General features: G+C 41.1%; 1 protein-coding gene across 2 annotated transcripts in view; it reads right to left on the bottom strand.

The window, feature by feature from the left end:
* Positions 1–27,042, bottom strand: part of SPIDR (scaffold protein involved in DNA repair) — a 204,188-nt gene that overhangs the window by 72,256 nt on the left and 104,890 nt on the right. For both annotated transcript variants that reach the window (XM_057397746.1, XM_057397747.1), the window contains one exon: positions 4,307–4,517. In XM_057397746.1, the coding sequence (XP_057253729.1) occupies positions 4,307–4,517 (211 nt within the window). The remainder of the gene's footprint in view (positions 1–4,306; positions 4,518–27,042) is intronic.

Here is a 27,042-nt window from a genome sequence, read left to right as displayed (position 1 = left end):
AAGTTGAAAATGAACAGGTGTCTAGTTTCAGAGAACAGTAAGCTAGTCCTAAGACTTGCACATTTCAATGTAAAATGTTTCAATGTAAAAGAATTAGATGATTAATGAAAAGTATAGAACTTTAGAAGTCCAATCCTCCTTCCAAAAGTAGGTTCCAAAGCACTTCATTAATTTTAAAACATATTTTATAAATAAAATCTTCCAAACTCTCAAATTATATGAATAAAATTCTGCTAGACTGTGCCTTAATCTAAATGAGTAATTTCATTAATTTTAAAATAAATTTCTCAGTAAAAAGTGTATGCAAGCATAGACTAACATGATCGATATATATCGATGGCTAAGCACCATGGGGGGAACGAGTGAATTGTTCTGGTTTTTGAATACCACAGTAGAAGCTTTTTACAAGGTAGAACTGAAGCAAGAAAGGAGAGTTGATTTATGTAACTTTTCCATTCCCAGGCCTATCATGGGAATTACATATAAGGCAAACACAAAATGTTGACACTCAGTGTTGTTCATCAAACCTGTAGGGCCAAACTTCTCAGATACTAAGTATTAAGAATGATTTTGGGTGGCCAAAATAAAGCCTTTACAAGAGAAAGTGCTAGTACGGACTATCAGAACACCAGATCTCTTAGAATACCTCAGCTTGCAGAACCACAGATAGAGACATGCACAGTCAGTAGTCACTTTACCATAAAGTCAAAATAGGAAAGAAAACAAATTAAAGGCGCAGGAAAGGGCGATGGTGTTATTACCAATTGGTGCTTTAAAGAAAGCATAGGATTGCTTAGGAAATGAGTTAAGAAATAATGTGAAAAAGGAATGTTTATTTAAAATAATATCTTGAGTGAGTGAGCAGAAAACTGATTTTATTTCAAATAAAGCTTAGCTATTCAGCTCTAAGGAATAGGAGAGAAATGAATGGAAACCCAAGCTACTATTACTGTTTACGGAACCCAAGCTTGTACGCCAGGTCTAGTGGGGGCTGGTGGAGCTGGTCTGATAAAGAAGGGAAAGAGCAGTTTTGGTAGGGGGCTTGCCAGACTGGTCAAGGAGGCTTTAAACTAGATGTGTTGGGGGAGGGGGGCATCATTCCATCCCAACACACTCAGTCAGTTGCCAGCACCTATAATAAATGCTCGGAGTGATGTAGAGATATTCCAGCTTCTCCAGCCAATGAGCCGGCTTCATTTGGAGCTCAGCTCAGATGCCTCTATACGAATGCCCGTAGCATGGGGAACAAACAAGAGGAATTAGAGATGTGTGCACGTCTATGGGGGTATGATATAATAGGCATCACAGAAACATGGTGGGATGGCTCCTATGACTGGAGTGTTGGAATGGAAGGTTACAGGCTCTTTAGAAAAGACAGGCCTGGCAGGCGGGGAGGGGGAATTGCCCTTTGTTAGGGATAGGCTGGAGAGTATGGAACTCTGTCTGGGGACAGGTGAGCAGTCCACAGAGAGTTTGTGGGTCAGGGTTAAAGGGAATATAGCTATGGGAGACATTACTGTGGGGATCTGTTACAGACCGCCTGATCAAGGAGAACCTGCGGATGAAGCACTCCATAGACAGATAGGAAAAGCCTCACGCTCACAGGCCCTTGTTCTCATGGGGGACTTCAACTACCCTGACATCTGTTGGAGCGACGGTACGGCCCGGCACAAGCAATCCAGGAGGTTCCTCGATTGTGTGGAAGACAACTTCCTTCTGCAAGTAATAGAGGAGCCAACAAGGAGAGGTGCCATGCTTGACCTCGTGCTCACCAACAGGGAAGGGCTCGTTGGAAATGTGATGCTCCAGGGCAGCCTTGGATGCAGCGATCATGAGATGCTCGAATTTGAGATCCTCAGGACAGTGAGAAGGGCATGCAGCAAGCTCACTGCCCTGGACTTCAAGAGAGCAGACTTTGGCCTCTTCAGGAATCTGCTTCGGAAGGTTCCATAGGATACAGCCCTAGAGGGCAGGGGGGCCCAAGACTGTTGGTTGATATTCAAGGATCACCTACTGCAAGCTCAGGAGTGTTGCATCCCAACCAGAAGGAAGTGCAGCAGGAGGGCCAGGAGACCTCCTTGGATGGATAAGGAGCTCCTGAGGAAAATTCAATTGAAAAAAGAGGCTTATAATAAGTGGAAGCAAGGACAAGTGGCATGGGAAGAATACAGGGATGTTGTCCAGGAAATTATGAACCAGGTTAGGAAAGCTAAGGCCCAGTTAGAATTAAACTTAGCTAGAGGTATTAAAGGTAACAGGAAGGGATTCTACAGGTACATAGCAAATAAAAAACAGACTAGGGAGAATGTAGGCCCCCTCAGGAAGCTCTCAGGAGAACTGGCTACACGGGATTTGAAGAAGGCTGAGGTTCTGAATGACTTCTTTGCCTTGGTCTTCACAGGCAAAGGTTCTGACCAAACCAACCAAGTCTTGGAAGGCAGATGCAGGGACTGTGAGAATGAAGACTTCGATCCCACTGTAGGAGAGGATCTGGTTCGAGACCATCTTAAAAATCTGAACGTGCACAAGTCCATGGGGCCTGATGAAATCCATCCACGGGTCCTGAAGGAGCTGGCAAATGAAGTTGCTAAGCCACTGGAGATCATATTTAAAAACCATGGCAGTCAGGTGAAGTTCCCGATGACTGGAAAAAGGGAAATATAACCCCCATTTTCAAGAAGGGGAAAATGGATGACCCAGGGAATTACAGACCACTCAGTCTCACCTCTGTGCCTGGCAAAATCTTGGAGCAGATTCTCCTGGATGGCATGCTAAGGCACATGAAAATCAACAAGGTGCTTGATGACAGCCAGCATGGCTTCACTAAGGGGAAATCCTGCCTGACCAATTTGGTGGCCTTCTATGATGGGGCTACAGAATTGATGGACAGGGGTAGAGCAGTTGATGTCATCTACCTGGACTTGTGTAAAGCGTTCAACACTGTCCCACAAGACATCCTTGTCTCTAAATTGGAGAGACATCAATTTGATGGATGGACCACTCGGTGGATAAAGAACTGACTGGATGGCCGCATGCAAAGAGTTGTGGTCAATGGCTCAGTGTCCGGCTGGAGACCAGTAAGGAGTGGTGTCCCTCAGGGATCGGTGTTGGGACCGGTCTTGTTCAACATCTTTGTTGCTGACATGGACAGTGGGATTGAGTGTGCCCTCAGCAAGTTTGCCGATGACACCAAGCTGTGTGGTTCAGTTGATACCCTGGAGGGAAGGAATGCCATCCAGAGGGACCTCGACATGCTTGTGAGGTGGGCTGATGCCAGCCTCATGAAGTTTAACCATGCCAAGTGCAAGGTCCTACACCTGGGTCAGAGCAATCCCAGGCACAGCTACAGGTTGGGCAGAGAACAGATTCAGAGCAGCCCTGCGGAGAAGGACTTGGGGGTTTTGGTCAATGAGAAAATGAACATGAGCCAGCTTCAGTGTGCGCTTGCAGCCCAGAAAGCCAACCATATCCTGGGCTGCATCAAAAGGAGCGTGACCAGCAGGTCGAAGGAGGTGATCCTGCCCCTCTACTCTGCTCTTGTGAGACCTCACCTGGAGTCTTGTGTGCAGTTCTGGTGTCCTCGACATAAAAAGGACATGGAACTGTTGGAACAAGTCCAGAGAAGGGCCACAAGGATGATCAGGGGACTGGAGCACCTCCCGTATGAAGACAGGCTGAGGAAGTTGGGGCTGTTCAGCCTGGAGAAGAGAAGGCTGCATGGAGACCTCATAGCAGCCTTCCAGTATCTGAAGGGGGCCTATAGGGATGCTGGGGAGGGACTCTTCATTAGGGACTGTAGTGACAGGACAAGAGGTAACAGATTAAAACTTAAACAGGGGAAGTTTAGATTGGGTATAAGGAGGAAATTCTTTCCTGTTAGGGTGGTGAAGCACTGGAATGGGTTGCCCAGGGAGGTTGTGAATGCTCCATCCCTGGCCGTGTTCAAGACCAGGTTGGACGAGGCCTTGGGTGATATGATTTAGCATAAGGTGTCGCTCCCCATGGCAGGGGGGTTGGAAGTTGATGATCTTAAGGTCCTTTCCAACCCTAACGATTCTATGATTCTATGATTCTATTTAGCATAGTAATGAGACTTCAGCAAAATAACCTCGCAGCAGTTCAGCATCTGGATTGGCCAAAAGCCTCCACTAAGAAAATATTATTAAAATAAACACTGCATATTATTCAGCCTTGGCTAAATGCAAGGGGAAACCGAACAGGTCAGTAATTTAGAATTTTGGTTTTGTTATGATTTCCAACACCAACCTCTTAGCAAGTACTGAACTGTGACCCAAATGGACCTTACCTGATTATCTGAAGTTTGCTCGTGTGACTCATCATCAACGTCATCGAGCCTGAACACCTCTGCCAAAGATATAATATTCTTCCTAATAAGCATCTTTGTAAGACCGTATGTCTTCTCTCTTGTTTCTGAGTGTTCACTGGGTAGCACCTTCTCACTAAAATATGTATTCATGATAACAGGAACATCCGCATTTCTGAGAATCAGTTTTTGCCTGGAAAAAATAATTTCAGTGGCATCAAATCAATTACAAGGTAAACTACCAATAAGCACTATTTTAAAATGTCTTTTGTGTTGTACTTCTCTCCCCCTTCTTCTATAGTTAATACTAAAACACTCCAGGGTATGTTATCCAAATTGTAAATAACCCACCCCATACATATATTCAGCATGACCAGCCATACTAGCTCAGACATAGCCCTGGGTGAGTGGAGCTCCTCTGCACCCGGGGACAACTTACAGCTGGAAGCCATCTGAACTGACAAGCCCCATGAACCACATCTGGCTTCACACAAATCCTACTTGGTGTCTCTGCATTGTCACCGCAGAACCAAGGACATGAGGAACGCTGGCATACAGTTACTGAGGTAAAAGCCATGAACAAAATATTATTAATGCTGCTCTGTGTTAATTCAGAGTGCTGGCTCTGCTGGACCCAGCCTGGCCCTTGTAGAGCAGCACATCCCTCTCTAGTGTATGCTTCCCACTGACCCACATTCATTCCCACTGCAGCCAGCAGCAAGCTGTTCCCTCTGCTCTTTCTCCTCTCTTTTTCTAAGAGCAAAATCTTATGCATTTCCTACTATTGCCAGATATTACTTTGCCTGTGTGTATCGCTGCTGTCATAAATGCGCTCTCCAAGACCCAGTTTTGGTTTCTAGTGCCAATGTAAATTTCCAAACAGTTTTGCATGCAGCAATTTCTTGCCTACTAGGTTAAGGTAATGGTTGCAGAATCTCTAAACACACAATAATTTAATGCCAGAGCACATCTCAGTGGTGGATTTTTTCATATGCTAGTACTGCAAACACACAGTTAGAAATACACTTTCTATACTCACAGGATACAAACCTAATGAAGTCAGCTAACAAAAACAATCAGCAATCTCATTTTCTAGAGACCATCAAAACAGAAACAAAACTCACTGAGTGACTTTATTGCAGGCTGTGTTTTTCTACTGTTAGATTTTTATCACTTGGGAGTAAAACAAGGCCTCCTGCCTTGGCAGCAAAGTTGAGCTGACCCGAGTTCAGAAGTAACCTCAGGACTTCAGTCTTTAGACTGCTCAACAGTCATATTATGAAGCAAGTTTTCACATCTATGACACCGCTTGTGAAAATACAACCATGCAAAGTCAAAAGGCAAATGAAAATGAAACAAAAAAAAACACTCAAAAATACTTATTTCTGATCTCAGTCCATACAAGATTTTGACCATGAGCTGTTTTATAACAGATTCCTTCATCCACCTGAGTATGGATATGTAAATGAAAGTGAAAGCTTTTATATTTTCAAAGGCATAGAAAGAATTGCAACAAGTTATTAAATACAATCCCCATTTTTTCATAATTAGGAAAATAATGCAACAGGAAGATGACCTCTGCCTTTTAGAAAAAAGTATACATTTAAAACTAAGCTTTCCACTTGAAACTATGAATCATACACATAAATTATAAAAAAGATGTATTGCTTCTATCTGTGAACACCCATAGAAGTTATGATTTGAAACAGAAAATTCATTAAAAGTTACAGCATGAAGCTAAGTACTGAGCTTCACCACGATGCCTTACTGCCATCTGTGAGCTCTTCAGATCTAAATGAGCCATGGTTCATCCCTAAGGGACACCGAGTCCCTTGACTCCAGGTGAATGTGCTAACAAAGGTCCCAGTTAAGAGCATGACAGTAGCTCACATGGCTACCAAACTAAAACTGCCAGATAATTTTCTGCATTACAGGATTAAACCTGAGGAATTAGCTTAGTCAGCAAACCAAGAAATACCAAGAAATCTCTGATCTCATGAGATTTTTCAGGTGTCACTACCCCCTTGTTTCTGAAGAACAAAAACGTATATAAAGTTTGTTCCAGATGTCAGAACAGTTTGGGCTGTCATTACATGCAGATGTGGAATGAAAATTTTAGCACCTACTTTCTTGAGACGTCTGTGTTGAGACCCAAAGTAAACAGGAAATCTCGCTGAACACAAGACTGTTACATCACTAATGTCAGAAGAATGTTTGCTTGATCTAAATCATCTCATTCTCTAAAAAAATACTGACGTTAGTAGCAAATCATTCGCAGGAACTCTGAGGTTTATGGGTTTATTTTTATTTTCCTGTACAGATCTGTAATCAGCTTTTTTTCTTTTTTTTTTTTTTTTAAGGCAGGCAGGTTTTACTGATACCCAAATTACATGTACCATGGTTTTGCATATGCCTTCCATGCCTCGAGTACTTTTATAACCACCTAGAGCTTTCTGAGGTCAGTGTTCACATCTTTACATGAGTAATGCATAAATTAATGTCTACTCAGCATTTACACAAAGCAAAAAGTAAACATATATAACTTGCAGGAAAAGCCCCCCATTTCTTTACTGCAGTCACTGTCCTTGAGGAATTATTTGGCTAAGGCCTGCAGAAGCATCCACAGACTTAGCAGTAACTCTTCAGCTAGGTCAGAGGAATAATCACAGTAGTCCACTTATCTCTTCTCTATTTCTCAAAGGACAGATTCCTCCCAATAGGAAAGGAAAAGTATCAGCAATAAGTAGTAATAATAACCAACTGAAATGAAAGAAATAAGATAAATGTTTGCAATAAGCTCACTATTTTGTGTATAGCTGGATAGCTAAATAGAAATATTTTATGTTTATATATATAGATAATACCTTTAAAATAATTTCTATTAAATCTATATAATATGTATAATATATGACATTATATTGTATCATATCATATAATATGTATTATTCTAAACTTATATGTCTCTATAATTTCTTCAATATGAAGAGCAGAATTATTAATATAATATTAATTAATTGAATGAAAATTCTGTCCTTTTCCAGAAGTTCTTCCTAGTATTGCTTAGCTCAAGCAAGCTCTACAGGATGGGAATTTTGTTCATCATCATGGCAGAAAACTCTCCATTGCCACTATGTATTGTTCAAACTGTTCTCTTTGCAACAAAAGCAACCATGTTAGAAACACATACCCATGCCTTAATTCTTTTTTGTCTGGTTGAAAGACACAGACTAGGGCAAAGAAAGCCTGCCAAGCTGCAACAGTTGGGAAAATAAACAAAAATCAGTTCCACAAGCAACCCCTGGGGTCCTGAGCTGCATGTGTTGCCCTGTGCCTGAGACACCGTAACTGCTCACCTCAACCTTCTGTGTCTGTATGTGCAGATTCTCTATGGCCAGAAGTAGCCCTACTCTGCAGGATACACTCTGCAGCATCCTCTTAACAGATAAGGTCTTAAATGGTCATTTCAGGCCTTCTGTGACCTCTCTTACATTTCTTCTTTTCTGTCTGCTTCATTATATTTAAAAGATTGTTTTCAAAGCATGAGAGACATCATCTCATTTAGCAAATCACACAGAGACAATGGAAAGAAAGCACACTGCAGGCTTAAAAAAAAAAACAACCCTCTCTTATACTCTATGATTTTCTTCTTGCTCAGCAAAGCATATTTGAATGTTGGATTAGTTGTGGACTTCCTTAATAATTGCCTTTAGAGGAAAGGTCATTTGTAATGACCTGAAGTAGAGACTGTGAACTTTTTATACTACAGGGCATTTCTTTTCCTGGTATGTAGACAATCAGCAGTTGCCGTAACTGGTCACATGCTGAAGGAACATGAGGCAATAATGTTATTTTTTAGCTTTTCCAGCAGCATCGTGCTTCTCTGTCCAGGACGTAGCTTGCTTTTTCTCTTCCTCCCCCCTATGATGAAATGGTTATCTGGCAAATAGCAGGAGATGTCCTTGCCTACTTCTGCATTAATTGTGGTCTATCAGCATTTGAGACGTGGAACGCTGCAGAAACTTACAGCGCAACACGCTGTAAAGTGGCTGAAGTTTGAACCTGAGGCAGGGTCTTAATCCTGCAGTGGAACAGTCGTCAGGTTTGCACTGTGGTCTCCCTGCACAGCCCATCCCCAGGCTCAGCCAGCGTGAAGCTGTGACTCTACAGCAGCAGCTAGCTCACAAACCACACGCTTCCGCTCAGTTCTGCTGACATCAAACGGCAATGCTGGTTCATGAACTCCAGAAGACTCTGGATCACTTTAAACTACAGAATATATTTTTCTGTTCGCTCTCCATGGGTATTTTATTGGGCTTTTTCTCTTTTACCAAGTGTAAAATGCCTCAGGCGTTTCTTTTTTTTTTAAAAGAGTACATTGCATTAACTGAACACTCTTAACATTTCAGTGACCTACAACATGCACTGTAATTATGAAACAGGCTAATTTCAAGCCTCAGAACAATGATTTCTCCATAAAGGAGGTTTAACACCCACCAAGTAGGACAGTAGTAGTACGTGCAGGATCAGAGCATGCCAGAGCCTTACACTGCTGCCCAGAAGCATGAGGAATCAACCCTCACAGGGACACCGTACAGGGCCCATCCCTAACTTCTAGGAACTGCTCCATATTTTGCCCAGTATGAGGGAAGTTGCTCATGCTGCCCCTCACTTGGGTTTGAGTGCCATTTGAAATGTTGCACCTGTGAAAAATTGTAACATGTCCAAGAAGTCCCTGAGCACTGACAAAATAATGATTTAAAAACCCCTAAATTTCCCAAGTCCAGGCAGATCTCTGCCCACCCTCCACTCAAGGTTGGTAGCTCTCTTCCCAATATGTAACCCAAATTCAAAAGTCACGTGGAACAGACCACAGAATTTTTATATACGACAGAGAAATCTCACCACTCACGTGTGAGCCTGCATCAGCATCATTTACCATTGCTTGAATGATCTGTGTTTGTGAGCTCACACTTTCACCATGCAAAACTTCTTCCCCTGCCCCAACCTCAAAGACAGAAAGCAAAAATCAGCTGGTAATCTTTCCTTGAAATTATCTTATTTAAAGCAACAGATTATTGTGGAACAAGTTTGCAAGCTCGATTCTTTTCCCCATGATGAAATAGTGTTAATCAATGTCCAGAGTCATAGATGTCGAATATACCATTCTCAACTGTGTCAGGTTTCCAAACAAATGTAGCTTTAGCACCTCAGAATAGCAGCTCTGCAGAGGACAGAACAATTAAAACCTACTCAAGCTGTGTCTAAAATGTCCACTTTTAGAGGATGATACATTTTATTTGTGAATACCTGGATACCTGTTTTGTTCTCCTACTGGAAAAATATTTTGCCTGAGGACTCATTTCATGAATACAACATACAAAGTAAAGAATACATAGCTATTAAATTTCTATGTTGCTATAATCCAATCTGTTTCCATTTGTTACTCTACCTTAAGTAAAAGAAAACTCCAATGAAATTTGTAAAACAATATAGGTAATGAAAAAAAAATGAATCTTTTCTATTACAGCATAAGTTCTTTCTGCAAAATAATATTCTACTTTTCAACTAAATTACTTGCAAACCTAAGAAATCACTCCAGAAAGAAATTACTGTATTCAAAGCCAACATTTTTATCTCAATATCATTTTGCTAATTTCAAAGTAATCTTATAAACTAACCACCCGCTTGCCATAGTACTGCCTTTTGAAATGTGACACCCTGTACCACGAAAATAAGTTGTATGGAAATTTTCACACTTAAGAGCTCTGCTATAAAAAGCTTGTGGTTAACATTATGCACTACTATAACACACACCCGGTGCTCTCAGCTCTGTTGGGAGGCACACCGTGTGCTAACTGAAGAGGATGTACAAGTCTTCTGATGTAGGAAAGCACAGATGGATATCAAAGCAAATCTCATCTACCTCCAGGGAATTACTGTCATACCAGGTTTTACCAAGACTGGAAAGTAGGGAAGTTTCTCAGAGCTCTCCAGCCACTTGCTTCAGCTAAGAAGAAATTACCTGAGATTTCTAGTATTCTGGACCACAATTTACCATGACGGAGCTTAACCTTTGTGTTTAGCACCACCAAACACAAAATTCCAGTCACAGGCTATGCTTATGTACAAACTGGCACAAAAACAGTCTCTTGAGCTCATGGGGGTTATACTTATGAGAGAATTTGCTAAAAATCTACTCCAACTGTGATGCTGAGATTTTTTTTTAATATTTTACACATAAGTCAGGCACAAAGCAAGTTTTAAAAGATGTAAACTTTATTATTAAAAAACCTGCACAGAGTAGAGCATTAAATGAGAAAGTCTGCTTTAAAACCAAACCAAAACAAAAAGACTCCCCCACACACAGTATGAGTGGGTTACAAGTAACTAGGGAGATGTAAATATCATGGTTATCTTTTCATAATCAAGATGTTATGAAAGAATTCCAATCTGTGTGTTTACCCCATATATCAACTTGTGTCTGACTAGCCACGAGCTCATTATTCAGACAACTTCTCTCTGCTCCCAGTGCCAAACTGCACGTAGGGTTTGAGGTGGGTGAGGGAAGATGGCTGGAGCCACCAGAAAGTCCAGGGATATGTCAGAGAGATTCTGAAAGGGGAAAAAGGGAAGTAAGCAAACTGCAATGTGACACTGTATTAAAACTTGTTGTGAATGTTAGAGACAACAAAAATTGCTGTACTGGTGTGAGATCAGAGGCGCATCTACCCCATACTCTAGCTTACAGCAGGAAACAGCAAATGTTTGAGAAAGACTATGAAAATGAAAGCAAGCGCCTAGTGAAAGTTCTCTATAACACTCTCTAATAACTTCTAAAAACTTTCATCTTAGGGACTTCCTAAAGCAGAAGTAATACCTTTGTAGTAGGCTTTTCTCCCAAGAACTTATGTGCCTACTTTTTGACCATTTGTACATTTACAGCATCCACAACATCCTGCAGCATCCACAGTGCTCTACAGTCTAACTACACACATGTGAGAAACCACTTCCTTCTATTTGTTTTGATCTGTCACCTAGTGGTTACACTGCTGCCCCCCACTTCTTGCTTTCAAGAGGCAGTGAACAATCATTCTTCTCCATGCACTTCCTAATACAGACCTTTATCACATCCTCTCCCAGCCACTGCTTTTTCAAGGTGAAGAGCCCTAGTGATCTTAGTCATTTCTCATTTCCATACCTCTCTCCTTATCACTCTTCTCTAACAATTTTCCACTTCTGCTAAGTATTTTTTGATTTAGGAGACTGAGATTCCAACCTAAAAACACACCATGAATTTCTACAGTGACATCACGATGTTTCTGACTCCATTTCTAGCAAGTCTTACCATTCTATGTATTTTTCTGCTCATTAGAGAAAAACTAAGTTGACATTTTAATGGAGCTATCAGAACACTAAAAACATACTGGATACTGTATGGATCTAGTATGGATCTGGATACTAGTAATCCAGAGTCCATGATTTTATATATGCACTTTTTGCATTTACCTACAATTTCCTAGTAAGAGAGGTCAAATACTTCCTCCAGCACTAGTTCTAGAGCACTCTATAGGAGGATGAATATATTCCCCTGTCCATAGGATTGTGAGGAGTGTGCCACTGAAGAAGGAAACCCGTATAGTATTGTGTTGTACAGAAGATGTCTAATTCTTTATTTCCTCCATAGGCACCATGACACAATGGAGATATGAGGCAACAGGTTACACCAGCAACTCTTCTTCCTGTGGTAGAAAGGTAAGGAATGTGCCCACTCTGCCACTGTTACACATCATCACCACTCCTGAGGTAAGAGAAGCTGCTTCTCAGACTGGAAGAGCTCTGCAGTATCCACCCAAGCAGCCAAGGGCCCTTAGTGAAGAACCTGATCTCAGAATTTCTGACCAGGGTATGGGGAGCCAGGGTACTTGGCTGGTTGGCTCAAGTTTGGAGGATTATTGGAGAACTTTAACAAATAAATTCAATTTCAAACCACATTGTTCCATGTTCTGTTCACAATGTTCACAGATTATTAAGAACACTAGCCTTTTCTCCCATAGAGGTTTGGCATTTGCTATTGGCAAAGACTCTTTACGAGTCCATGCTTGCATACATGCTCAGAAGTGTTTTCACATGCACAGTAGATAGAACAAATACCTATCCCTGAGTAAACTCTAGTATTCAGAAAGACAGCTCAATATATTCATATGCTTGATTTTATTTAAGCATTTTGTTATTAAATCTGATATATAAAAAAATAAAACCCACCACACAACTACAAAACAACCAAAAATTCCCATTACACTTGTTCAGGTACTCCTGTTCTGGTACGCATTTCTGTGCATTTCCTATTGTTTCCTGGCCAGGACATGGAGCAAGACCAAAGTTTGGTCTGGCCTGTGAAGTCACATCTTGTGCAGACAAATCCCATGCTATCAGCACGTTAGTAGAGAGACAGTAGCTAAAAGTAGCAGTAGTTCTGGGAACACAAAGGTGGTCACAAAAGGTAGCGAGGGCTTGTTCAGTGCCACAGAGCACAACAGCAAAGCAGAAAACTCTCTCTAGGCTGGTCAAACTCCTTCAGCAAGAAACATTTTTTTTAGACCTCCAGGCAGGAGGAGCCTGAAGGTCTAAAGGAATAGCGCCAAGCAAAGGGAACTAGCTGGACCCAGCTGCCATGCAGAGCTCCAGAGGCCCTTAGGTTGTAGACCAAGTTTACCTGCACTGGGGTACAGCTTCACTGAGCTGAGCAAAATCAATTTCTTTTCCTTTATTTGGTGCTACCATTGATAAATGCGTAACAAAGATAAAGGCCATGTGGCAAATCAGGTACCACAGAAATCTGTTTCAGGCAAAGTCCTGTCTGTAGTAATCCACCCACCACAGTTAGCAGTGAAAGACAGCAATGTTAGAGGCCAGACTGGGAACTTTCTTTACTGAAACATCCTGCTGTAGACACAGCCTGAGTGAAACTTCCTGTGCAAGGGAAGCCCAGTGGCTCAGCTTGCCAGACTGCTCTTCTGTGATAAGCAAAACACCTTTCTTCCTTTCAGGGTGGAAAACAGCCCTTAACAGTGAATGTACTTTAAATTATTCACAGCAACTACTTTCAGAGCTTCTATGTAATGGTACGTATCTTCTCCATTAAACTGCAATAGATGGATTCTGTGCCATTGTTCTTTCACACTTCAAACAAGGAAAATCCCTCTGACAAGTAACATTGAAAATCAACATTTTCTTTGTCTTTTTTTTTTCCTTTTTTTGAATCTCAATATCCTTGCATAATTTCAAGGATATAATTCTACAGAACAAGCAAATACCTCTAATACTGAAATCTTATACTGATGGTCTCCATGCCATCGCTTCACTTTTGGTTTGCTTTCTTTCACTGAACAGTTGCAATGACAATTAGCCACCAGATCATGTCTGGGAGAATTTTCATACTGTATCACAATACACTCACATAAATTACTTCAATATCTACCAACCCAAGATGCCAAGTTTATCCACCACAATTCTGTGTTACACACTCATGCTAATACAGCTTCTTGAAACTAATTAGAAGCCAAGTTGAAAGAAGGGGGAAAAAACCAAAACCTAAGAACAACTTTTTCAGAACAAGAACAAGATCTGTGTTTTCCTAGAGGACCTAAGAAAACAGAACTGTAACCTCAGTCACTGCTTGAAGCATAAACATAGTAAAACTTCCACAAGCCTAATAACCTTTAAAAACTGGGAAGAGTCTTGGCAGCAATGAGGTTGTGACATATGGTCACGCATGAAGGGCTGGTTCTTGGACAACCCACTTCAGCTACAGAGTTCTGCAGAAGCAACACACTTCCAAAGGAAAGGAGTGCTTTGGAGTATGGGCATCTCTACTGCATCCAGCCTTTCTCTGCCAAGGAGCAGAAACAAAGCCTTTGAAGTTGTGGGAAAGCACCTGTGAAAACATACAGATTTTGCAGAAAAATGGTGAGAGAGGCAGAAGGAAGGTGTGCCATCATGGAAATCTTGGCCCTGGCAAAGCAAAAACCCGTGAAGTTTATAGTGAGAATGACAAGAACAAAAGCAAAATTAGCCAGTACAAATAAATGTTTATACAATAAAGGGTGAAACAACTCCCCTACACACATATTTCCCTAGCAAACAATTGTAAGTTAACAGGGGCTTAAATATATCCCATATTGTTTAACAAAGGATAGCATCTCTATTCTCAGGCCTGGAAGGTGCATACCAAATTTCAGAAGTGGGGATTTTGCAGCCAAATTTGAAAACCTGAGGAATATGAACCTAAAGGACTGCTGGCTGACTGCTGATAAAGGAATCAGCATGCATTTTATTTTTCTTCTTTATACTTTTCACTCTTTAAGTGCCTTCACTAAAATAACAGCAAGTACAGTATCACTGTACAATATGCCAAGCTTTACACTACACACACAAGATCAAACTGGCCCCAGCTTTTGGGCCAAGTCACGTGCTATCACAGGCAAAACCAAGAGAAGAAAATCTTTGACAAAAGGATCAGGCTGCAGCAAAACTACCTGCCTTTCATGCTGACTAGTCCCACTACAACTGAAGTACCATTGCTAAGAAACTACTTTCTACCTTCAACAGAAATATGTTTGTGCCAGCTGATACTCACCCCTATGTAAGCTGAAATTCTTCGTGTTTTCCCACTCTGGCGGCAAGACCCTCCCCTTTTTCTTATTTATTTATCTTTTATTTAAAAGACTTTCCTATTCTTGTTCAGCTAGGCCAAGGCTGCCTTCTCTGAGATTCCTTTCCCAAGGAGCACACCTTGGTCTGCAGCCATGCTGGCAGACCCTTCTCATGCTGCTCCTCCTGGTGCTGCTGCTCTGCAAAGGAGGAGAGAGCTTCACGCTCATGTTCACGTGCAAATCAAGATGGACCTAAATACAACTTATTCTCTTAGTCAACCACATCAATAAACAGGATGTGGAAAAACATAAATGCAAGAAAACTACCCCATTCTTGCTTTAAGTTGTGACAGTAAATACATTTAGGATACTCCATTTTAACACATATTTATACATCTGTTTTAAAGCAAAGTTACTTGTGTGCCATATTTTTTCCTCTTCATCAGTGGCTTAAATAAAGCATACCTGAAGTGAGAGCAAAACTGTCTAGTACAAATACTGTTCAAAGAGGAGTCTTTGGGTTGATTTCCTGTATGTAAATGTGCTCAGCTGAAAAAATGTCCAGGGCACGATTCCCAGACTATGATACAGGAAAAAAGAGGAGTTCCCTGGCTTAGTTAACATCAGAGGGAAGACACAAGGGACTCATCTTGAGAAAAGAGGCCATTCTGTGTCTCTAGCATGTGTGTGCACATACACACAAAACTGCATGCACATGCGTGTGCTCCCTTCCCTTCCTTGCCCCTGCCCGGGTGGGGTGGGTGAGCTGGCACAACATCCACCCAAAGGAAGAGCTCTTCCAGGATCTGATACAGTGTTTTTACACTCAACTGACTGCATACAACATTCCTTTTTTAAAAAAAATATTATCTGTTTGCTTGCTTGGAGCGTCACAAAGATAATATTCACGTCTGTGACCCTGACTGTCTCTGGTCAAGAGGCAAAGAGACTGTGCAGACCGCGCTGCTTTCCAGCACCCCTGGGATGCCTGCCAGAAAACAGAGCTGCTGTCTCAGAGGAGAGGGTCAGATCCTTTGGCCTTCGGCTAATGTTGTTAGCGGTCCCTCTGGCTTACTCCTGAGATGGTGAATGGCATGCACAAGAGACTTGCCTTCCACAGCCTTACACCTGTGATAGAGATGCACGCAGTGAAAACACATTGGGTTTTTCTTCTCCTAAATGTGGGGAGAGAATTATTATTTTTTTCTTAGACAACCTTATCCCCAGATCATTTTTTCTCCCCATTTCTTCTTTATCATTGCTATCCTCCAAATTCCTACACCACCACCCTCTTTAACTATCTGCCAAAAACATTCATATCTGTTCTCTACGTTGTGGTTAAGTGTACATGTGGGCTGAAAATCTTATAAGGAATCTTATTTCAACACAGCTTCACTGTTCATGTATTGCTTTAACAACCAGCTATACACGGCCAAACAGCATCACAGAATCTCATTTCAAGGACTGACTCAACTACAGGAGCACTCAAAGTGAATTGAACTTACTGTCCTTCCCATAAACACTTGCCGGAGTGCATTTTTAAGAGAAATGTTGCCAAGTGCAGAAATGCAACCTCTGCCCTTGGAAGTCCTTGAACTAAAGTTTGCTGAAGGCTGGCAGGTTAATCCAGGGAAAAATCCATCTGTGTTTGCCCAGTCCTTCTGTTCTCCCACCAACATGCACTCCTGGAGATAGGGTACCCAGATAGGCAGAACTACTATCTAATCTGATAGGGCTGGTCTGTTCATCACACCACGTTTCGCCTCCATGCCGATAAAAGCATAGCCTAACAGAAAAGCAGAACATGAAACGCAGTTAAGCATTATGTGCATTTTTAGTATGTCTCAAGCTCATTCTGTCATGACAGTGCTCAGTATAATAACTTCAGCTGCCACAGACCATGACCACAACCAATGGTGTAATGACAGTAATGTACATATGTTTGCACGGCTGTGTAGAGTATACAAATCCCTCATTTCATTAACTCCGCACAGAATGCATGAAAAGCTTGAGATGCAGGCAGATTTCATTCTATTTTATTCTGAGGTTTTTCTAGGACTGCCTTTTTTTATTTAAGCCTACTCTGTAGAGGTTAAAATGAATTAATTTTTAAAGAATTCAAGGCCTTAACAAACAAACCCAAGAGTGCCTGTCCACAACAGCTCTCTGTAAATGTAAACCCTCCCAAACCAAATCCTCCCCCTTTCACTTCAGAAAGCAGGTGGCCATTACAGGGTGCCCTGAATGCTTGGCTGTGACTGATCAGTAGACCACACCTTAGCTCAGAAAGCCTCTTGAATTCACCAGGAAGTCTCCCTTCCATGCTGTCAGAGGGTACCTGGCTTTAAGGACACACACTAAACACAAGTGTAGCAGCTTAGCAGTCACTTGTACAGACTTTTCCATGCTACCTTTTTTAATGTTCTTAAATCACCAAAACCCAGGCCTAACAGCTTTCAAACAATTTTTAAAATGTGGTAAAATCACACGTCCATTACAAAATATATGCTCATGTGCAAGGTCAGCTTACTTCTGCTTGGATAATACAGCTACATAGAGATTGCTGTAGCATTTCAGTACCACTGCAATGGTTACAAGGTCCACATGAAAGGCAAAAATAGTTGCAACTTTTTGAATAGGCACAGACACAGAAAAAGGCTGTGCTAGACCAGAAAACATAGCAAAAGAATACTGAAAATCAGTAATTCATGCAGCAGAATGAATGGCTGGTAAAAATGTAAGCAAACACTTTGCTCACTTGTATCACCTTTTGTGAGGTTCAGCCTTTACCGTGCTTCCATCCTCCCTAAACTTGAACTGTATCAAGTGTGCTGCACTTTCTGAGAGGCTAGTATCATCTTTTCTTCACCATAACAGAGTCAGGCATGCAAAGAACACTGCAGGTGTGGAGATAAAAAAAAAAAAAAAATCCATCTAAACACAAACTCCATATTGAATGCTATTGAATGCTTCTTATCTTGTTCTTGCTTTTAATCTTTCTTCCCAGAAAGATTCTTCCCAGCTGTTTTGCTGTGTCTCAGTATTCCAACAGGGAGTAAATATCATGCTGTGGTGCCAGATCTCAAACGCAGAGTTACAACCAACAGCGTTATGACTAAGCACCAGCTGAACAGGCACAGCCACAAATCCAGACTCTGTGGCTGAGAGCTCAGGGTCGCACTCAGGATGCCCCTGAAGGGCTGAAATCTTCATACTCTTCCTCTCTGAGCCAGGGAAAGGGGTGGCACTTCCAGAGACAACAGAATGCACAGTCACCCTTGGGTGACAAAAAGGGTTTTGACATTGAGACAAACCTATGAGCACTGACCAGTTCCTCAGCAAAGGACATAATTCAGGTCTATCCTGACATAGGCACAGAGAACCTGGGGTATGGGAATTGCAGGTCAGATGGAGAGCTGCAGGACAAGCACCACAGGTATGCATAGCCATGGTGTCTCATCCTGAATACAGAAAATATTCCAGAGGCTGGCACATTCTTCCAAATGTATTTTGAAGTAATCATTACCATAATGATAAGTATAATTTACCATAAGTAAATAAATAAATTCCCTTGCTATGTCCCTTAACCTCACTTACTTACTCTGAAAATCAGTTCAGTTAGTTTTACTTTCACTGCTCCTTGCTGCCAGATTGTTTGCTACGGGGCACACATTACTTGATAAAACCAATTTTATCTACTTGCGTATACATCTGTATTTGGTTTATGCCACGGAAATATCTCTATGCTTTTCACAGAAACTGGGTTATAAAAGTTACACATGGAAAAAACAGTAACTGTGGATGCCTTCCTCCCAAACTGTAAACATAGCCAGAGACTTCTAATGTTTGTTTGAAAACACTTGCCCTAAGTGATAATCCTGATGGAAAAAAAGAAGTACTTTTGCTTACTCTGTGCCTTCAGGTGGCTCATTAAAACACAAAAGAAGAGGATATGAGTCTTTTTACTTAGGCTAACCATCTTTGAGGAAGGAACCTGGCAGCAAGAGAGTCTAAACTCAATTTCTTCGTTTAATTTAGAATTTAATTTGTCAGCAAAACCAAAGTTCATAAAGAAGGCAAATTCTGACAAATTGCAACTGCCATGAGCTCTGCTAAGAGCAGGATGTAACATGAATGTAATTCTTCAAGAGAACAAATTATAAGCATTGCATCCAAACAAAAAATGCTTACGTTAATAAGTTTATACTACAGTTTGCCAACTCTTCAGGCTGGGTGCTAAGGAGAATTTGCCAACCTCCCTTTCACATGATAAAGTGATCTGCAGCACATCTACTGCATGTCAGCAGTACAAGACGATAGTTGTCCTATCGGGTTTTTGTATTACAGTTAGCCCTTTCTTTCTGTATACTGTACTGTAGTGCCCTAACTCTGGGCACATCTGTAAACAGAAGGAGGTAATATAAACAGAGCAGCAGTCTTTGCAAATGCAGTTTTAGAAGCCTTGCTCACCCAAGTAATTGGTGCCACGAAAGAAAACGATTGCATATAAAAACAGTAATTTATTTGTATATCTAAAATAAAATACAGCACAAGTACTAGGTAAAAATGTTTGCTGCTCACTACAGTATACTCATAAGATGAAACAATTAAAATATACTACGTCCCATGGATGGGTAGAGTGGCACAGTCTGCAGACAAATGAGAAATATTACATTAGAAACTAAGGTATCAGTAAATACCTGGTGACATTCCAAGCCTAAAATGTTTATTTGACATTTAAGAGTGGGGTTCATCTAGCTAACTTTCTCAATCCATCCCTTAGATTCTCTTTACAGTTGATGAGCAGAAATGAACAACCTCATAATGAGGTTCACCTGATGTCCTTAGGAGGAGGGGAGATAATTCCAGAAATGCCAATTTCCTTCTCCCTGTTTCCTACAGAAGGATTAGGAAGGATACTCACACAGCCATACCACAGGTGCCCTGGGTTGTGTGCTGCCTGCCATGCTGCTCAGGCAGGGCCAGCACAGCATAGAGTCAATCTGTAACCTGGCAATCCCCTTGCCAAAGCATCAGAGGCCTGCAGAGGTTCTCACCACATGAGCTGCTCTCAGCATTGCAAGCTCCATCATGGCATCATGGGAGGCTTCAATGGGTTGAGAAAAATCATAATGAAACCTTACTCCAAACTGCTCCCTGCCTCCTGTACCTCTTGCCCAAGAAGGAGATTTTCTGCATCTCTCTTCTTGATGCTGGGAAGAGGGAAGTCTTCTCATCACCTACTTTTGTAGATAGAGAGATACAGCTAGGAGAAGAGATCTCCATTCTTACTTCTGCTTTCTTTTACTTTTCAACCATGAGAATACCGTAGTAGGATTTCATGAAAATTGAAGTAATCACAGAGAAACTACACAGGTTTGTTTTTTTTCATGTCCCTGAAAGCCAAATCAGATGTCACAGAACAAGGAAAACACCCACTGAAAAACTAGCATGGTATCACACAGAATAATTACACTCCACATTCTCCTACATATCTCCAAACTGTAGGAGCTAAACTGACAAGCAGTTGCACAAATGGGAATAACACTGGTGCTCAACACAGCCCCACGCAGAAAAAGCACAAGTGACTCTGAACAAGTGAACAGCACAGCAGATACAGTGAGATTATAGTCATCCCCACACAGCCAAGAACTGTGATACATCCACGAGCTCACAGCATGGTGGAACCCATTAATTCTCTTCTAGACCTAGCTGCAGTGGCTGAACAGGATACACGCCTCTCACAGCTGTTCGGGACCAAGTACTAGCAGGGTTTCCCATTCCTACGGCAGAGCTCTAATCCTTTCAGCGCACAGCCAGCCAGATTAGCACGAACTGGTTTAAATCACCAGTTTCCATGCGGCTCTCAACTTCACACTAATCTACACAAAGGACTTTCACACATTCACCTCTACTATCTGCTGGCATGGGGCACTGATCTGCATCAAGACAGGAGGCGTGAGCAGGCGTCTGCTACCCGCAGAGTAAGCAGCTGTGAGCGATGATCCACACCACAGACAGACTCGCTGCAGCTGAAATTGGTCTCCTTGCTACTTTTCTGTCTCTCTGCTAATGTAGGATATACTTGATCCTGCTGAGCCAGTTTAATGCAGTAGAACAACAAAGAAGTCATAATCTCCCCCCCATCCCATCTTATTTTAAATTTATTTTCTGATTAGTTTCCTCCTAGTTTAGTGATGTGAATCACAAGCACACAAGCCTTGCAAGACGATGCAATGCTGCAAGCATATGCAATGGCTAAACTTTATGCTATATAAATACTTTGCATAAGTCATAGAGATGTAAATTATGCTGGAAAGGGATAAAAAAAGATTATTCTGCATTTGTTCAGGATGAGCAATTCATTTTTTCACTGTCAATCCACATCAGAGTGGTAACTTTATATGCAGCTCGCAGCATGTTCAGAACACTTTCCTAGCAGACGTGACTCCTGTTGTGCTTCTGAGTTATGGCTTATTATCTTGGTTTTTTTCTACTTGATGCAGTTATTTCTTTGAGAGGGCAAAACAGAGTGAATGGGGATAAACCAGAAATAAACAGGAGCCAAACCCCCTCACTGTCTACAACAAAAACACGTCACTAGCAACCACAAAGGATATTAAAATCAACAGATAAAGGTCAGATAAAGCATAAGATAAGGTAGTGCGCACATTAGTATCTCAAAGATGCTATTACAAAGTTAATCAGTTATGCTGGCAAGATTTAGGTTTGAGTTACTTGGTGCCTAAGAAGCAAAATTAAAATAATTTATTTCTACTTTATAAACAAAATGTAAATCAGCCACAAAATTGCTACTTTAATGAACACAAGTAATATAATGCAATAAAATCTAAGTCTTAGAGGCATGCTATCCCTAGGGATTTTTGCATTACTATGGCTACACACAGTACAAGTAAGGGTGCTTTGCCTTAATTCAGCCTTGGGCTCTACCACTGCATTGCCTTTTGTACAACCACAGAAGTCAAGCAGAGAGGTTACACCAGAGTTTAGCTGCTCCAATGTAAAAAAGAAACCCAAATTTTCAACACAGATACGCCCTATTCTGGCTGATGGCAAACAGAAGAATTTTGCCATCATTTAGTTACCTAGAATAGGGTCTTTCTTTGTCTGCTTTTGGGATGGCTACCGAATACTGTGAACTAGAGATTTCTTCTTCATCTGACAAAAATCAGAAGTTCAGGACTTGTATTTTGACTGTTTCTGCAATTTTTCTTCAATTGTGATCCTACTATATTTGTACGACTGAAATGTAAAGTCGTGAAGAAAATTCACAGCTGCCTGTTTCACCTAGGGGTTGGCTCCACATTCTCACTGACTGGCACAGTGACAGTCACACACAAGGGTGGCTGATTCTTGAACTGAGGAGGAATTATTTAGGTTCATGTGGACAGGCTGGAAGGGCCAAGAGAAGGGTCACAAAGATGATCAGAGAACTGTGAAGCCTGCTGTATGAGGAAAGGCTGAGAGAACTGGGTCTGTTCAGCCTTGAGAAAAGAAGAAAAGACCTTATCACCATGTTCCAGCATTTAAAGGGTGCATACAAAGAAGGTGGAGACTCTTTTTACAAGAAGTCACATGGAAAAGATGTGGGGTGATGGGCCCAAGTTAGTCATGGGGAGATTCCAACTGGACACAAGAGGAATGTTTTTCACAATGAGAACAATCAGCCATTGGCATAATCTCTCCAGGGAAGCGGTGGATTCCCCAACACTGGACACTTGTAAAATTCAGCTGGACTGACTGCTGGGACATCCAGTCCAGTCTAGGTTGTGCTTTCCCAAGAAAGGTTGGACCTGATGGTGCTTGAGGTCCCTTGCAACCTCGTATTCTATGATTCTGTGATTCAGTATTCATTCATACAATCTTATTTTTGAAATAGCAGCTTTCACAGAAGTGTTGAGAAAGACATGCAGGCACCAACTAACCCACAATGCTTTTCCCATGGCCTGCCTGTGCTCTTGGCAGTGTTTCCTCTTCAGCCCACTCAACTCAGTGAGGAGATAAGTCAAAAAATGGGGTTAAGTCTAAATCAAAGGGAAAGTTACCGTAAGTCATCTTTTAACATCTAAGAGCCCAGTATACAGCTTAAGGAGAATTTTAACTCCACCTTTATCAAAATATTACCTCTGCCACACAACACTCATACAGCAAGAGTCTTAATCAACCAGACACTCTGCCAGCTCTTCCCCTCACTGAAACCAACCACACATCTAAAATGCCAGTTCTCAACATAACTACTGAAACACACACTGGAGATATTAGTTACCAAATGTTATGTATAATGTTTCACATTTCATTATTACACATTTATATGGCTCCATGAGGCTGTTAGTATCGGTGTGCCTTAGCAATGTTGATGCCTTCCTTCCCAGCCGTCAAGAGAAACACCTTCGTCAGTTCATCATTTTGTTGGTTGGTTGTTGACATATGTGGGTGTATCTGCTTCTATCAGACAAAGAAAGTGCATAAGGAAGCTGAGGTAAAGCTAAAGTGAAATACTTTCACATGTAGGGCTGAAAACACTTATTAATCCCAACACTTTAACTTAACTTGCTGTAATAAAAAAATGCTGCAGGGCAGCTCAGGAACTGCAATTCCAAAGTGCAATAATCTTGTGTTGCAGCCTATCACTTTGCAGCTATGTTTTAAGAAGGTAATGGATAATTTAACCCCAAAATACTTGTATCACATGCTATTACACAATGTTTTTTTTGTTCACTGGGGAACAAAAACATATATATCAGCTATATATATGTAGCTGATACAGAACAGAAAATCAGGGAACAAGGGGTTGTTTTAAGCTAGTCCTGAAGATTTTAAGAGGGAAATCATGCTTAGTGTAGATTCAAAACAGAGAGAACATCATCAGTGACTTCTCTGAACCTCTGCTAAACAAACAAATTTGTTGAACCATGAACGTTTTTTAAGGATGTAGGTTCAGTCCTCAGAACAAGAATGAGCTACTGGCATGATGACTGGAAACCCAGCATGGGTAGCTCTGTGTCTAAGAGCGCAGGAGAGGCTCCTCTACTGAAAACAGCATTTCATAAAACTAAAACTGCTACTGCATCAACTTCTAAAGATGGAGGTGCTAAGTCAGCTGCAATAATACCTAGTTATTTCACAGTACCTTTTCCCTTAAGATTTATAAACTTGCACAAAAATTAAAAAGCTCACACAACAGTTTTAATATACACACATCTTGTAATACCTGCTTTAATTAAAGTATTTCTCCCTTTACCTCATGAAATGAGAAATGAAGAGAGAGAGGTGCTAGGTTGTCTAAAGCATCTGAGAAAAGAAAGCTCTGGCTTCACAATACCTTCACGCTGTGGTCCACCCCCCAGCTCTCATTTAGAATGACATGCCTTGGGTTGTGCTGCAAACCAGATTAAGAATTCATCCAAGCTGAAAAACAATGTGAATGAAAACTCCTGCCTCCAAAAAAAGAAACTCTTATAGCTGGAGCAGCCCCCTTGGCCAGATCTTGGTCACAGCAGAGCCCCATAATTGTTCCACTGGCACAAAACAAGGTGTGCTATAGTGCAGGAGCTGGAACAAGTGGGAACAATCAGAGGAGGCCAGAACAGCGGAAGCGAAGGTACACCATTGGTCTTGGCCTCAGATGTCAGAGCACCAGGCTTATAGTGAAATCCTCTAACATATCATCCACTACCTCATACTCTTTACTGCCTTAAACCCAGCACCACCACTGAATACATTCAAAAGCCAGCTTCCAAAGGAAACATGCTCTTCAATGCTTATGCTAATTGTGACTTGTTCCTTTGTGGCTGTGGTGGACACAGGTTGTGTGCACGATAGCTGCTTCCATCATTATTCTTCTAATGTGACTTAGTTCCTTTCAAAACTGAAGCACCAAATGGTCCCAAGCCTAAGCTAGAAATTCAGTCACAATTTATGCAGATTTATTTTCAGTCTTCTTACAGCAAGGCTTTACACTCACTCTCCTTTAAAATGCACTTTGTTCATCATTACACTCAGCAGTACTCTGAATCTTCCAGCAACTCCTTTCAAGTGCACTGTGGGTCACAGAGAAACTGTAGGTATTTATTCTATGGTACAATGTGAGTAATCATGGCAAGAGCTCAACAGCAGATCATGTCGAGGGTCTTTGATTTAAAACAAAAAAGGGTGGGAGGGGGCAACAGAAACCTTTGCCACAAAATTGGCATAATTTCTGATACGGTGTTTTGACACCAGCCTAGCACATGTAAGCAAATCACTACTATTTGATCTAATCATCACAACTTCTTGCAAGTAGCTACCTCAGAATTAGCCAGTTACAGACCTGTGAGGTATAATATAAATACGCAGTCCCAGTCACATTACGGAGTATAGACCACAAACCCAGAGGAAGAAAGAAGAAAAATAATGTACATCAAACCACAAAAGAATAAAGTAGGTGAAATGTTTCACTGCTAATGAGTTACAAAAGTGTAAGGGGATGGTGCTGTCCAGAGAAATGCTTCTCAACTCCCCTTCCATATGAGAGGCAGGCAAAACTGCTCACAAGAAATCTAGAAATAGAGATGCTAAATTTGAAATAGTAAACTAGTATAAAACTGAAACTGACAGGACTTGCACAGAAATGTTCTTCTCATTGAGATGTTCCTTTAAATCACCTACAGAACAGACTACACACACATGCACACAGTTTGTTACCTCAATGTCTAACAGAATCCCATTTACTCTTTTGTTTTAAAAATTGTTCTTTTACTTTAATTTGTGAAACACAAAAAAACCAGCAACCAAATGCAAGGATACCAGCTGAGCTTACAGACAGGAAATTACCTTCCCCTCTTCCCCAACCAGCTTTTATGATGGTTCTTTACCCAGAACTTCCTATACTACAGAGCTGGTAATGGTAGAGATAGAAGAAAAATGGGTGCTAAGGCTTTTAAACATTTTTTTTTTTCTGAATAAAAGCTGAATCCTCTTCTTATTATATCCTTTACTACTGCTAATGTAAAAAGAGCTGAATTAACAGTTAACGGTAAATCCTAAATTGTCTAAGTAGAGACAAAACCTCCTTTCATTATGGGAAGTGAGAAATAGTTAGAAATTAGTGTGGACTGATGATGTGTATTATCTGGATCACAAGGGCATCAAAGTAGCTGAAGTTCTTCATATCAACTTAAACCTAAGCATTGTGAGGGATACTTATCTTTGGCATACACATCTCTGAGTCAGCATATTGCCTCCATTTGATTTTCAAAAAACCTGTCAGGGTTTATCTGCTGAAGAATTCCCTCTATTATTTAACACAAGGAATTAAGAAGTAATTACATTATGTTTACACATTAATAAACAAGGGGTTGCCTTTTGTTAAGGGTAGTGAATCCCTTAATCCTTCCTCAATCTAATCAAACAAGCCAGCAATAAATAAAGCAGAAAGGCATGTGGCAGCCCAAAGGAGAAGTTGAAAGGAAAACAGAGCAAGCTTCAGATTGCTCCTCAAACATACTATCAGGCCAAAGGCAATCAATCACTCCGCTCCAGTGGGAACAGGAGTAAAGGGTGCAAGACAAATACTGACGCTTTATATTCAAAGTTGCAATAATATAACTTACATTGTCATCATGAAGTTCATATACAGTGATCACTGTATATGTGGGGATAGATATATATGTATTTCCACTAGTTACCACACATACAAGTATGGTCATTTATCCTTCTAAGCTTTCACTCACAGGTTTAACATGATAATTCATGATAACACAATGACAGTATCTGGCAGTAAGACACCTACAAAATATTTGCACTTAAACATGCCTTACTTTTTTTGTTTTTTTTTAAAGGTCTGAGAGCACAGAGTTATCACTAGAATCAATCTTATGCCTCTAGTAGCATTTGGTGTCCTTTTGGATCAGGGGTAAAAACCCAATCCCTCCCTCACTAATATGAGAAAAAAAGACAGAACACTGAAATCATTCAAGTAGCTTCATGTTGCAAATGTTTCAGTTTAGGCTATTGACAGTTCATTCCACAAACCTTTTCGTCAGCTTCCTAGCAGAGGGACTTACT

This window comes from Pezoporus wallicus, unplaced genomic scaffold, assembly GCF_028554395.1.
Source record: "Pezoporus wallicus isolate ANWC-B61680 ecotype Strahan unplaced genomic scaffold, APGP_CSIRO_Pwel_v1 contig_227, whole genome shotgun sequence".
Lineage (NCBI taxonomy): Eukaryota > Metazoa > Chordata > Aves > Psittaciformes > Psittacidae > Pezoporus > Pezoporus wallicus.
The sequence above is the reverse complement of the archived record's forward strand: the minus strand, read 5'-3'. Positions and strand labels throughout refer to the sequence as shown.